This window comes from Oncorhynchus keta, chromosome 19 (genome assembly GCF_023373465.1).
Source record: "Oncorhynchus keta strain PuntledgeMale-10-30-2019 chromosome 19, Oket_V2, whole genome shotgun sequence".
Taxonomy (NCBI): Eukaryota; Metazoa; Chordata; class Actinopteri; order Salmoniformes; family Salmonidae; genus Oncorhynchus; species Oncorhynchus keta.
Genome location: NC_068439.1, coordinates 34,492,011 through 34,507,217, shown reverse-complemented (window position 1 = coordinate 34,507,217; position 15,207 = coordinate 34,492,011). Strand labels below are relative to the sequence as shown.

Here is a 15,207-nt window from a genome sequence, read left to right as displayed (position 1 = left end):
TAACCCTAAGGTTGCAAGATTGAATCCCCGAGCTGACAAGGTAAAAATCTGTCATTCTGCCCCTGAACAAGGCAGTTAACCCACCGTTCCTAGGCCATCATTGAAAGTAAGAATGTGTTCTTAACTGACTTGCCTAGTTAAATAAAGGTGTAAAAAAAATTGGCCAAATCTGTGTCCAAAAATACTGATTTCCTATTGTTATGAAAACTTGAAATCGGCCCTAATTAATGGGTCGACCTCTATTCCAAGCACACCAAGCCAGTCGCGAAGAGGGCATGACAAAACCTATTCCCCCTCAGGAGACTGAAAAGACTTGGCATGGGTCCTCAGATCCTCAAAAGTTCTACAGCTGCACCATCGGGAGCATCCTGACTGTTTGCATCACTGCCTGGTAATGGCAACTGCTCGGCCTCCGACCGCAAGGCTCTACAGAGGGTATTGAGTACGGCCCAGTACATCACTGGGACCAAGATTCCTGCCATTCAGGACCTCAATAACAGGTGGTGTCAGAGGAAGGCCCTAAAAGTTGTCAGACTCCAGCCACCCTAGTCATAGACTGTACTCTCTGCTATCGCACAGCAAGCGGTCTAGACCCCCCTCCCCCCTGCTACTTTCTGTTTATTATCTATGCATAGTCACTTTACCTACCTACATGTATATATTCCCTCAACTCACCTGTACCCCCGCACATTGACTCTGTACCAGTACCCCCTGTATATCGCCTCTCTACTGTTATTTTACTGCTGTTCTTGAATTCTTTAAAAATATATATATATATATACACAGCTCACAAAAATAAAGGGAACACTAAAATAACACATCCTAGATCTGAATGAATGTGCTGACAACAAAATCACACAAATTATCAATTGAAATCCAATACATAAACCCATGGAGGTCTGTATTTGGAGTCACACTCAAAATTAAAGTGGAAAACCACACTACAGGCGGATCCAACTTTGATGTAATGTCCTTAAAACAAGTCAAAATGAGGCTCAGTAGTGTGTGTGGCCTCCACGTGCCTGTATGACCTCCCTACAACGCCTGGGCATGCTCCTGATGAGGTGGCGGATGGTCTCCTGAGGGATCTCCTCCCAGACCTGGACTAAAGCATCCGCCAACTCCTGGACAGTCTGTTGGTGGATGGAGCGAGACATGATGTCCCATGTGTGCTCAATTGGATTCAGGTCTGGGGAACGGGCGGGCCAGCCCATAGCATCAATTCCTTCCTCTTGCAGGAATTGCTGACACACTCCAGCCACCTGAGGTCTTGCATTAGGAGGAACCCAGGGCCAACCGCACCAGCACATGGTCTCGCAAGTGTTCCCTTTATTTATTTTTTTGAGCAGTGTAATATATATATCTATATCTTTTCTAATTCATTTTTTTTACTTAACACTTATTTTTCTTAACTGCATTGTTGGTTAAGTGCTTGTAAAAGTAAGCATTTTCACTGTACGTATGTATTCCGCGCATGTGACAAATAACATTTGATTTGACGTTTCTGCTGCTGAAAATGTAGGCCTAAGCCAATGTTCTTTTAGACCATTTACTAGCTACTCGAATTCAACATGGATAGCATATGCGGGATTTGAACCCACGACCTCTGTGGGGCTGACACCATGTTCCAACTATCTGAGCCGTATGACACTCCTTGATTTATATGAAGGTCCAGGTGTACCTGTATGCGCTTTCTTTTGAATGTGAAAGGGAAGCCTAATGCCTGTCACTTTAATCTATTGGTTAACAGGTTCACCCGGGAGGTGTCTCAGCCACTTCGACAGCTCGGACGTCGGCAACACCACGACACTGTTGCTAAGCGATGACGGCGACACTCTGTTTGTGGGAGCGCGGAACGCAGTTCTCTCATTGGATGTCAGCCAGGAGGATGCCATTGTGATGAGGAGCAAGGTGCGGGGTTGACATTTACACCCGTGTTATTAACGTTGTATTACGAGCTCTATGAGACTTCATGAAGCTTTATAGACCCCATAAGCTTTAAAGCTCATGCATAAGACCACCAGATTTTGTGGGGAAATACTTCAGCCTTACAGTTAATGCAGGCTATATCGGATCAGCAGTTTTCTATTGGTAAATATTCAACACTGCCTGGAGCTCGTCTATGCTGCAGAAAATGTCCCCCTCCGGTGGTTTAGTTCAGCGGTTGTTATGTGAAACACAAACACAGCTGGTTCAAGTCTGAACACTGACCTCTCTCCCTTCATCCTTCTCTCAGCTGGACTGGTCCCCCTCAGAGAAGGACCTGGACGAATGCTCCATGAAGGGCAAGAAAAAGGCAAGTTAACCCTGGATCATACAATCCACCCATTTGTTGTTATTAATGCCACATGCGGACAGTGTTTTCCCCCTAGATTTGGTCTTGGACAGGCAATGAATATCGCAAGGTTTTTCAATCGCACTTAATTTGAACTTTAGAGCTTAAATAATAACTTAATACGTTAGAATTATAAATGACAAAGCAAGTAGGTGGGGCGATATAAGGCTGGGCAAGCGGGTCGGTCTTAGGGAGGATAAACATGACTCACCGGAGGCACAGCTGTCGCTGCATTCCACTACCATCCACCCCAGCAAGACTGTAATTCCCTAATGGAACTTTGTTTGCTATTTGATTGATTGGATAACTTACACCGGCTTCCTGGCTGTCAATGTGTTTGCAATACGAAAGGAGGAAGTTGATACAAGATGGTCTTAGCCAATAGGGATTAGCAGATTTATGGACCTGTAGGTAGTGTTCTTGTTAACTCAGAAATCTCCATTTATCACAGAAGATGAAATGTCTTGCTGCATTTTGTAAACACAGATCTAAAATGCTTATTGTAAATTCTGTTCAGCATCAGACTAACTTTGGGTTTCAGTTGCACTTCTCCACTTGGATGGGAATTCACAAACAGGCATTCGTTTAGCAGACAGCACTGTGACTGAAGTGTCGCTACTTTTGTCTGGTACTTTTCTGTGTATCCTACCCTCTCTGGTAAACTGCCATATTAACTTCAAGCAAAACATTAGTAAATGTAAATGCCTACTTTCTTTTGATGAACTTTAGAAATATGATGGCCATGCGTAGTTTTAGCAAAAAAGACCTTGCTTTTCAATTGTGAACGCGTTTACTTGTGTAGCTGCTAGCCAAATAGCTTTGCACTTCTGTTGTCATCTGATGAAGCTATTTTCTGCCGAATGTATTGTACTAATGTATTTACTGTGAAGAAAAACTATAGTTGCACGCCCCTGATCACTCTATTGAAGACAAAAAAAACTGTTGACATTCAAAATAAAACGCAGGTGAAAAGCGTTTAAAACCCAGATTTTTTTGGGACGGTCTGTGTTTTGAAAATGCAGATTTATGAACTCTCAACGCGACCCCTGACGTTGCGTCACATGCAATGGGCTTAGCTACATTTGACACATCTTCCTCTGACCGGTCAAACAAAGCCATTCTATACACAGCCATAGTATAAATCAGATGAGAGATGACCATAATGGCCATGCATACAAAGACCAATTCCATTATATAATATAGACTTGATCCTCTTCAAAGGTTATGCGAGAGCTTCTACACGACGGTACCTTACACAGCTTTATGCACAAAGGTAAATATGTGTCATAATTACCAACATGCCCCATATCCCATGATTAAGGATTGAGAAAGGAGCTAGGATAAGTTATATCTTACAAAGGGATAAAGAAATGATGCGAAGCAAGCTGGTCTGGTCGCAATAAAAACTTCCCAATTGATCTTAATTCAAGTTAAAAACATGCCGTTTCGGCCGCCAATGGCCTTCATCAGAATGACCGCTGTTGGGGCAGAAACAAGGAACTGCCATGGCTTATTGTAAATGCAAGTCTTCCATGAAGTAAGCCTCCACATGTGGCTCCATTAAACTAAGTAATAGGATCAGGGTTACCAGCGCTCACGGTGCTTCCTCCCCCTTACCTGCTATCTGTAGGCAGACTAATCTAGAGGCGAAAGAAATGCACACCTATTTAGGCGAGGTGCTGGCTGGCGTAGTGGAACACTTTAAAAAAATAAAGAAGGGCCTCCCGTATGGCGCAGGGGTCTTGGGCACTGCATCGCAGTGCTAGCTGTGCCACCAGAGACTCGGGGTTCGCGTTCAGGCACTGTCGCAGCCGGCCGCAACCAGGAGGTCCGTGGGGCGACGCACAATTGGCCTAGCGTCCGGGTTAGGGAGGGTTTGGCCGGTAGGGATATCCTTGTCTCATCGCGCACTGGTGATTCCTGTGGCGGGCCGGGCGCAGTGCACGCTAACCAGGTCGCCAGGTGCACAGTGTTTCCTCCAACACATTGGTGCGGCTGGCTTCCGGGTTGGATGCGCGCTTGTGTTAAGTAGCAGTGCGGTTGGGTTGTGTTTCGGAGGACGCATGGCTTTCGACCTTCGTCTCTCCCGAGCCCGTACAGGAGTTGTAGGGACGAGACAAGATAGTAATTACTAACAGTTGGATACCACGAAATTGGGGAGAAAAGTGGGTAAAATAAAATTAAAATAAAGGAGAGCCACACACTCCAGCTCAGATGCAAAAATATTTTTGTCCAACGTTTCGACAGACAAGCAGCCTTCATCAGGGTTTAACGTCTCTACGTTATATTGGCATCGGACATGTCACCCACCCTAGGAGAGGGGGTGACCTCGACAATTTATTGTTGAAACGAGAGGCTGCTTGGATCTTTAATTTAAAGACCCTTGGTCCCTTCGTACTCAACGTAGACTTTGATCTGAAGCCATTCTTGTGATTTTGATATTGTAAATGTTTGTAGGCTTATGTAGCCAAATTGTATTGATGATCGTACGCTATCCATTATGATTTTGGATGCTATTTTAATGAGAATTAACCAATGATATCAGGCCACACCCAGCCATGACTGGACACCTGTGTGTCTTTTGACACTATATAAATGAGTCATCCTGCAGTGTTTGTCACTATACCCTGATGAAGACCGCTTGTCTGTCGAAACGTTGGACATAAATATTTTTGCATCTGAGCTGGAGTGTGTGGCTCTCCTTTATCTTTCGACAGACTGACATTAGCTTTGTTGCAGGGTCACCCAGTTCTGGTTCTGGATGTTCATTGTGTTTTGGAGGTTTATTTATTTGGCTTGGCTATCACCTACATTTGAAGTCAGAAGTTTACATAAACCATAGTCATACATTAAAACTCAGTTTTTCACAATTCCTGGCATTTAATCCTAGTAAAACATTACTGACATTCCCAGTGGGTCAGAGGTTTACATACACTCAATTAGTATTTGGTAGCATTGCCTTTAAATTGTTTAATAACTTCAGTCAAACGTTTTGGGTAGCCTTCCACAAGCTTCCCACAATAAGTTGGGTGAATTTTGACCCATTCCTCCTGACAGAGCTGGTGTACATGAGTCAGATTTGTAAGCCTCTTTGCTCGCACACGCCTTTTCAGATCTGCCCACAAATGTTCTATAGGATTAAGGTCAAGGCTTTGATGGCCACTCCAATAACTTGACTTTGTTTTCCTTAAGCTATTTTGCCACAACTTTGGATGAATGCTTGGGGTCATTGTCCATTTGGAAAACCCATTTGAATTTTCCAAACTCTTTAAAGGCACAGTCAACTTAGTGTATGTAAACTTCTGACCTACTGGAATTGTGATACAGTGAATTATAAGTGAAATAATCTGCCTGTAAATAATTGTTGGAAAAATGACTTGTCATTCACAAAGTAGATGTCCTAACCGACTTGCCAAAACTATAGTTTGTTCACAAGAAATTTGTGTGAGTGGTTGAAAAACGAGTTTTAATGACCCCAACCTAACTGTATGTAAACTTCCTGCTTCAACTGTATCAAACTTGGCCAAAGTTTAAATTCTACAATTCCTAGAACAAGAGTATTGTGTAGACTGGAGTGACGGACAGTAGCACACAGTGTACCTCAAGGACCAGGATTAGGAAACCATTTTCCAACATTAACCTGCCTTTGTTTTCTCCATCTCTTCCCGGACTCTCGTTTCTAGGAGCTGTACCTAGTTATTTGCACTGTTTAATTTATTATTATTATTATTATTTTTTTTAAAGTTATCCGTCTCCATCTTGTCCCCCCTTCAGATGGACTGTCCCAACTTCATCCGGGTGCTGCAGTTCCTCAACTCCACGCACATGTACGCCTGTGGAACCTTCGCCTTTAGCCCACGCTGCGCTTACGTCGTAAGATTCTCTTCTTTTCTCCGTCTTTCTTTGACTCCAATCTCTTACTGCCGCGACATACATTTGTACAGTATATTGTAACCCACACCTACATAGATTATTTTCTTGAAATAATTTTCTCATACTCCAGACTCAAATGAGAACAAGCTTTATCGTCACCAAATGTATGATGCAGTGTACTCAAGGGCAAATAGTGATGAGGCCAGGAACTTAACAGGTTTTGGTATTCATCCCACACAGTCTTGCATTTATCACTGTCTCAAGCTTATTTTATTGGTTGTTTATCCCTATTTGTTCTCTCCTTCCGTCACTGCCTCCCTCACCATCTCTCTATTTGTTTTTTGCTCCGTCTATCACTTCCTCTCTCCCACCCACTGAGTATCTTCTCCAACTCTCTTAAGAGGGTAATGGTGCTTGGTCATGGGCTGTACAGTAAACCCATATTAGATATTCAATGGCAACGACATTAGTGCCAAGCACATCACGGCTGTAGGTCATTTTTTTTTGCTCAGAAACGTGCGTGCCGGTGCTTCACATGAAGTGGATCATTTCTTAATCCGGTTATGTGTGTGTGGTACTGAGCTCAACAACCAGTCCCGGTAATGTTTTCATACTCTGCTGGCTCGCCCCCTGAGTGTGATGCCCAGGGGCTGAGACTGTGTGTGTGTGTGTGTGTGTGCGCGTGCATTTCTGTGTGATAATGTTTAAGAGGCTGGATCCTCGTGTGACCACCAGTCCAGCCTGTTAACTCTGGTCATGTTGATGCTGGCAGCTTTGCTCGTCTACACTCGCATAGCCAATGCTTGCCAGGTCACTCAGACAGGACATCCCTCACATATAATGATTCCCAAGACTGGGCTGCACTTGTCTCTATCTCTATCTAGATAAAGACAATTTGGTTGCTCCTTCATATACTTAGCTAGAATTAAGCATCCTTTAGCATCAAAGAAGCACGTGTTTCTTTAGTCATTTTTACATTTTAGCCAGGTTTTACATGAGAGGTTACGGTCTCTAGTAGTCTTAACACTTGTAGGTTTTTAGCAGCTACACTGGCAGCTCAAGCCACTTAATCAAGTATTTATCCTCATGAGCCGATCTTCAATTGGCAGAAAATAGGCTCCAAGCCTAATGTCACGCTTTAAAAGGACGCTTCGCTCATACAGCCATTGAAGCAGGATTAATTAACTGCGGGGGAGGGTGTTACTCTTGGCATATGCTCAGCAGAAAATGAAGTGTCCAGTGTAGCAGGTCTAACTATTATGGTCTTAGATAAAACTGTGCTAAACACAGATTAACGTAGGCTTCCTCATGAGTCATGACCTTTGGTGTGACCCTGCTCTGCTCTTTTCCTTACAGAACTCCGAGACTTTCTCCCTGGTGACGAGCCCCAGCGGAAAGCCAGAGGAGGGCAGAGGTCGCTGCCCCTACGACCCCTACCAACGTAACTCTGCCATCACCGTCGGTAAGAGATGATTCACAGGAAGTGGAGGGGGTAGCCAAACGAATAAGGAAATGTAATTTGACAAAGGGCGACGATGACGACATACACATTCTTCAGGAAGTGTTCCGTTGCGGTCGGAGCTCCAGTCAATGTAATCACTCAACCCAATCGCTTTCAATGCACTGAACGGAACCAACGATATCATGCACGCCATGGTATACTGGTGTCTACTCCTGAGATCTGAAAGGATTTGACAGGTCTGAGTTATATTGCAAACAAAATTAACCCAACCAATGAGAAGGCAACATGAAGCAATTAACATATTGCTTGAACCAATCCAATCCTTTCAGATCTACAGGAGTGCCTAGGGGGATAGGGATCCGTGTGAACTTCTTTGTCTCTTCGATGTCATCATATTTGTCCCGTCTCATTGTAGGGTTAAGAATAGTGTGCGTGAAGGTGGTGGAGATTGCCATGATAACGTGGTGTTGTTTTAATCTGTGATTGTGTGAGCGAGAGGAAGAGCAGACGCTGATAATCCTCTTGTCAATACATCCTTGGCCTGATGTCTTTATCATTATGTGGGCAACATGTGACTGCTAGCCAGCGTTACAGGAGGGTGGGCAGCAGTTTTGCATATGTATCCTGATCAGGCCTATAAATCTGCCAATGGCCATAATTAACATTTTATGTTTTCAAGATTGTGATTTCACTTGCCGTTTTTAATTTTGACTGATTGTGGGAATCTCTCCCCAGCAGAATTTGTCTCCAACATTGCAAACATCTGGGCCTCCTTGGTGGCGCCACCAAGGAGGCCCAGATGTTTGCAATGTTGGAGACAGTTTCTGCTGGGGAGAGATTCTCACAATCAGTCAAAAGGTACTGCAGCGTCAGCTGCGCCACCAGAGACTCTGGGTTCGCGCCCAGGCTCTGTCGCAGCCGGCCGAGACCGGGAGGTCCGTGGGGCAACTCACAATTGGCCTAGCGTCGTCCGGGTTAGGGAGGGTGTGGCTGGCAGGGAAATCCTTGTCTCATCGCGCACCAGCGACTCCTCTGGCGGGCCCGGGCGCAGTGCGCGCTAACCAAGGTTGCCAGGTGCACGGTGTTTCCTCCGACACATTGGTCTGGCTTCCGGGTTGGATGCGCGCTGTGTTAAGAAGCAGTGCGGCTTGGTTGGTTTGTGTATCGGAGGGCGCATGACTTTCAACCTTCGTCTCTCCCGAGCCCGTATGGGAGTTGTAGCGATGAGACAAGATAGTAGCTACTAAAACAATTGGATACCACGAAATTGGGGAGAAAAAATGGGTAAAATGTATTTAAAAACAAAAAATCAACATCTTGTATTCCTCGCAATATATATCAAGTCTTGACAGAACCTGTCTTGATGTGGAAGGCCATCAGTACATAATGATTACATGCACTGACTGTACAACAATCATTTTCCTTTCCTCTTACCATGACCTTGTTGTCATCCAAAGCCAGTACAACTATCATTGCACTCTTGAACTTGTTGGCTGTTATGTCATTCTCCTGTATGTTTACTCAGATTCACGTGTTTGAGGCACACAGAGGCTTGTACTGGATGACACTCACTGTGTGCGTGTGTGTGTTTAGATGGAGAGCTGTACACCGGAACGGTAGCGGACTACATGGGAAACCGGCCGGTCATCTCCCGCCACCTCAGCGAGGGCGGCCATGTTGATCTGAAGCTGGACGACACTTTGGGCTGGCTGGAGGGTACGTATCTTCAACAATCTACTCATGATGTATTACACACACCCCCAAGACTCTTACATATATAGGATATTTAGCAATACGTTAGAGGGAGAAATACCTACAAGTAACTTTTTCCACAGAAATCCAACTAAAAGGAAATGTACATTTTGACTTCTATATTTAAACTGGTATTTTAAAGCACTCGATTTTTTTAGGCAAGCGTTGAATGATAAGTCATTTGGTGTTGTTAAGCCTCCTAAACAATACGTCTGGAATACTTTCCAATGATTCCTTCGTTAATACATTTTCCTCACCTGCTTTCAGTAACGCACTCATCTCAATTAGTCTAGCCAATTGTTCAATCTTTTTCTCCAGATCCCACTTTCATCAGCTCCAACTTCGTCCCCAGCGAAGAGAAGATCTATTTCTTCTTCAGCGAGGTGGGCCGGGAGTACGACTTCATTGACAAGTTCACTGTATCTCGCATCGCCCAAGTCTGCACGGTAAAGACCCTAAGAGATGCATTATTGTGTGTTTGCAAATCATCGATTGTGTGGTTGTACGCCTGCGTGTGTGCGGATCCGTGTTAATGGTAAATCCTCTCAACCATTTCCTGTCTGTCCCAGAGTGACGTCGGGGGCCAGCGTACCCTGCAACGACGCTGGACCACCTTCGCCAAAGCCCAGCTCCTGTGCCAGTCTGACAACGAGCTGCCCTACAACGTCATCCAGGACATCGTCACCCTCCCGCCACCTGAGGGCGCCCCAGTGGACGACACCCTCTTCTTCGGCATCTTCAGCTCTCAGTGGTCAGTAGTTTACACATTCTATACTCTATGAATGGGATGAAGTCATCTGTTGACAGTCTCCCGTAGGAATGGCAACTGTTTCTTGTTAGCAGGTCCTAATGATATGTACAGGTCTGTCACCAGCTCTCAACCCAATTGAACACTTATGGGAACCAGTAGTGGTGTGTAGGTAAAATCACTGGTGAAGCCCAAAAAAAGATGACAACCTATGTATTAGATTACAACCTATGTATTGTGATAATTGCGTTGTTTGCTCTATAACCTGTTAGTTCATATACCTTAAGTAAATTCAACCACATCTTCGTTTCATCACAAAACCGGAGAGCAACATCTGTTTGGTGGAGTCCACATAGCATATTACATGTAACAAACAGTTACATGACCTACAGTATGGTCAAGCAAGTTAATGTTTCTGACATTTTCAGACAGTACGGAGAGAATTAAATTAAACCACATCCATGGCGATTTAGGATAGGGACAATTTTAGCTAGCTAGATAAACACTGAAGAACAACAACACAATGAGATGCAACAAATCAAGTTGTTTTTGTAAATTAGGTATGCTCTCAAAGCGATTTGATAGGAGTGACGCCATGTCCAAACTGGACCCCCTTTAAAAATATATATATATATTCAGCCTCTTGCAAATTGAAGGAAATTATGAAACGTAGAGAGACGAAATACATTATTTTATGTTTTTCTTAATACGTTTTTTTGGGGAAGCGTGGCTACACTTGGCATTCATGAATGCACGCCACTGAAGGGAACACTTTCTGGAGTGGCACCTGATAGCATTTTGCTCCACCGTAAAAAAAAAAAAAACACCAAATGATGGAATTTCTTGTGGAAGAATGGTATCGCATCCCTCCAACAGAGTTCCAGAAACTAGTAGAATCTTTGCCAAGGTGCGTTGATGTTCTGCCTCGTGGTGCCCCAACGCCCTATTAAGACACTTATGTTGGTGTTTCCTTTATTTTGGCAGTTACCTGTACCTGGCTAGTTCAGTATTGAACTCTACATTTTATTTGAATCCCTCTCTGAAAAACATTTGTCAAATAAGACTACTTTTTTAAAAAAGAAGAAAGACTGGTTGGTATGTAGAGGGTTTTTGAAACGTGTGCATTTCAGGAGGGTGTTCAAGTTTTTACAAATTTAGCTGCTACCACATTGTAGCGTGGTTGTGACCGCAAGTGTCTTTGATGTTTGTGCACTACTAGGTCGGTGAACTCAGGGCAGTCGGCAGTGTGTGCGTTCCGCCTTGGCGATATCAAAGCGGTTTTCGCAGGCAACTACAAGGTTCTGAATCGGGACACGCTTCGATGGAGCATGCGGGTTCAGGAGAAGGTCGCCAACCCGGGAGAGGTAAGCTGTGTCCCCGTCTCGAATGACAGAGATCCCCAGAGGGTTAGCAGAAATAAATTGGCTTGTTAGCTAATTTGACCTTCTAAGAAGTTGGATGAAAGGAAAATATACATAAGAAGTTAAAACAACTTCTCTAGACAAAACAATGCTGGGAGAATGCCTTGCCGAGGTAAATGTTTCTGATTTGTCTTGGATGTCTTGACATATTGTGTTGTATTGAGGATTAAATCAGCCATGCCTTACATCAGTGGTAAAACATTTACCAGAGTACAGATTATTGTATGGGAGTGCATTTCAGAAAGGTGTTCAAGTTTTTACAAAATTCGCTGCTACCAGATTGTAGTTATCTTAACCTTTTTGAGACAGATAATTTGAAAGATAGAATTTTACTGAGTAAATGTATTTATTGGTTTCTTTTCATTTTGTTGAAGAGATGAAGATGCAATTAATTGAAGGTTATTTGTTGTTGTAAAAATCTAAATTGACAGATTTTAAAGTTGTCATTAGATTTGGATGGGGGGGAATTGAGTCTCCAGAAATCTTGGTGTAAAAAATGGGGTCCCTGTTGGAAAAGTTTGAATACCACTGCCTTATATCATAAGCATGGCCTGGTTTGACGTTCAGTAAGAATATACTTCCACACATTGGAATAATAAATGTGATATTGGAGTTAAGACTTTGCAGTCTTCTTTATGCAAATGTTTTCCTTTTCTTCAAACTCCTTAATATAATTGTTGTGGATGACTCCCATACCAGCCAATTGGCACACAACTGGATGTATCTCAATAGCTGTGCCTGGCTCAATCCCATGTCTCTTCCTCGTCTCAGTGTGGCCTGCACAATGCCTCAGACAACACCCTTCGCTTTGTCAAAGAAAACTTCCTCGCAGACGACAGCGTACACCCTGTGGGGCGGAGCCTGACCATGGTGTCACCTGACCAGCGCTACAGCCATGTGGTCTCCCAGAGAGTACAGGCCGCCAACGGCAAGGACTTCACCGTTCTCTTCCTGCTCACAGGTACTGGACATGTATTTAACTCTGTGTGGCAGGCAATTGAACTGGAATCGGCCTAAATATGACTGTATTACTCAGTACATGTATGCATGTGCAGACCATTACTGTGTTAGTCATTTCTTTCATGCTTGCTTTCAGAATCGGGCTACCTCCACAAAGCAGTGTTGCTGGAGAAGGGTGCCCACATCATTGAGGAGATCCAGGTCTTCGAGCAGCCTCAGGCAGTGAAGAACCTCCTGCTTTCCAAATCAAAGGTACCGTTCTAGTCATTAGGTATTCTCCATCTCAAGTTAGGTACTCATTCCACTTTACCCTTGCCTCGCTGTCACATAAAATTTTAATTCAGAACCGGCTGGCACTTAACTTTAGTGCTTCAACCGTGCATGATGCAAACTGTGAATCCCCCTGTCGCCAAAGCTCTCAGGAGGTTGTTTAGATGAACTGCCCCTGTCATCTCTTCCCTCAACCTTCCCCACAACCAAACATCTGGTCACCTCATGCGTGACGGCCTTGTCAGTTCCTTTTACAGCGAGGCAAGCAATTGCTCGCCCCTGAGGAACAGATCACATTAAAGTATAACACAGTGAACCACGCGACAGTGGAGCGAGTTTCACGCTCGTTCTTCGCGTGATGCGTATGGTGGGGCAGGCAGGCCCTGGTGAGGGGTCAGTGTACCGTCTGTGTTGGTTATTACTGCATTGTCGGAACTAGAAGCACAAGTATTTCGCTACACTCGCATTAACATCTGCTAACCATGTGTATGTGACAAATAAAATTTGATTTGTATGCGTGCGTGCGTGCGCTGGGTTCATCTGCTCTCTAACCTCACCAGCATGCCCAGAGGTCTCAACCAATCACGTCACATCTGCTGGTGACTGACAGATGGACATGGCCTGTGGAGTCCGTGTCACTTGATGGCTTCATACCGTCTGTGAAGTGCGAGGTGGTTGGTTAGCACGGAATAGACACACAGTCAATTGCACATGCAGAAACTCTGTGAAACGTTTATATTACCACTGCATATAATATTTCAAAGTTTATCTAACAGCCTTCACACATAATGAAATACAGATGACGAATACAAATTGTTGAATTTTTGGGACCGTTGAACTATTAAGTGTACACTGAACACCACAGTGTAGGCTAAAGTAACAGAAACTGGTAAGGTTTTGCAGGACTGTGTCCGAGGCAGCATGACAGTAGAGAAGGCCATGGTTTTAACCCCGAAAAGCCCCCTCTCTCGGACCTACTGCACGGGAGAGAGCGAGCAAGATAAATAAGCTGGCAAGCTGTCTGTATGGGGGTGTGTATTTCACAACGCAGCTTTCCAGTGTGACAAATGTATTCAAGGTGTGCACAGTTTTAGTTCCGGTTCAGTATGGCTGGCTGTAGAACTCAAGTTATTTCGGACATCATGTCAAGTAAAGGTCACACCATGTCGCGGAGAATCTTTGTTCTCTGACTGAAGTAAAATATGGTCATTTAGCGGACACTTGAAGGGGTTACATTCAGTACGTGACCCCTAACCCCATACCCACAACCCCAGTGTTGAGAGCGCCTTGGTTTAACCAAGATGGTCAAGATTAGTTTCAATTAATTATTCTCGTAATTACTACCCAATCATCAGTTTGTGCCATTGGTCATTAAGTGTATACTAATGCTAACATGCTTCTCGCCTTATCTCCCATGTACACTAATATTAGCGAATTAGCACTAATGCTATCCTTCACCCCCACAGGGTGTGTTGTTTGTGGGCTCATCAGAAGGCGTGGTGAGGGTCCCGTCCTCCAACTGCTCCTACTACTGGAGCTGTGCCGAGTGTGTGCTGTCCCGGGATCCCTTCTGTGGCTGGGACCCCTCCGTCAAAGTCTGCACCCACGCCACCAGCATTCAGGACAACGCGTGAGTGTCACACCCATTCATGTTACATTACAACCACTCCACCCAGCAGGCACAAAACCAATAGAAAGGATTTTTAGAATGTGCCATGGCAAGTAGAATATGATACTTAGAGCTGGGTGTTTAAAAATGACATTTGGATAAAGGCTGTTGCATTTGATTTTGTGGAATTAATTTATTTCCTTCAGGGCTGTATTCCCTGTACAGATGAGACTATTCCTCAACTAAAAAGCACTTTTAAATTGATAATCTCCATTGAACATGCTTCTTAGTGCAGGAGAAGGCTTAATGTGGACTTCAAACTGGCCCATAATATTTAAGAATTAACAGAATAACATTTAATGGGTGTAGGTAGAGTAGATACTTTTATTGGATCATTAAAAAAAAATATCTATATATATTTTAACATTATAGAGTTATAGAGCCCATTGCACTCTCCCAGAAGTGTAGTTGCTGCTTAACCTGTGAATTCAAAAAAGCAAAAAAGTGATGAGTCCAAGATGATACATAAATTTTACTTCATTTAAAAAAAAATATATATAAAACATAATAATATTCACTGCATCAGGGATGGTCTACACAGAAGTTTCGGCTTTGCAGCCTTCAGTGTGTAGGTACAAATCTTTTCCATTCAAAAAAAGATTTACACTGCATCACAGTGTTGCCCTGTCACTACAGCCTGGGGTTCGATCCCGGAGGATGCAAGACTCGACTTTCACCTCTCCCGAGCCCGTTGGGGTGTTGCAGCGATGAGACAAG

General features: G+C 44.0%; 1 protein-coding gene across 7 annotated transcripts in view; it reads left to right on the top strand.

Moving 5' to 3' along the window:
* LOC118398100 (semaphorin-4A-like) overlaps positions 1–15,207 on the top strand; it is a 56,325-nt gene that overhangs the window by 38,077 nt on the left and 3,041 nt on the right. For all 7 annotated transcript variants that reach the window (XM_035793129.1, XM_035793131.2, XM_035793128.2 and 4 more), the window contains exons 3-13: positions 1,751–1,911; positions 2,237–2,296; positions 6,110–6,208; positions 7,565–7,670; positions 9,264–9,386; positions 9,741–9,868; positions 9,992–10,173; positions 11,390–11,534; positions 12,363–12,552; positions 12,688–12,803; positions 14,288–14,451. In XM_035793129.1, the coding sequence (XP_035649022.1) occupies positions 1,751–1,911; positions 2,237–2,296; positions 6,110–6,208; positions 7,565–7,670; positions 9,264–9,386; positions 9,741–9,868; positions 9,992–10,173; positions 11,390–11,534; positions 12,363–12,552; positions 12,688–12,803; positions 14,288–14,451 (1,474 nt within the window). The remainder of the gene's footprint in view (positions 1–1,750; positions 1,912–2,236; positions 2,297–6,109; positions 6,209–7,564; positions 7,671–9,263; positions 9,387–9,740; positions 9,869–9,991; positions 10,174–11,389; positions 11,535–12,362; positions 12,553–12,687; positions 12,804–14,287; positions 14,452–15,207) is intronic.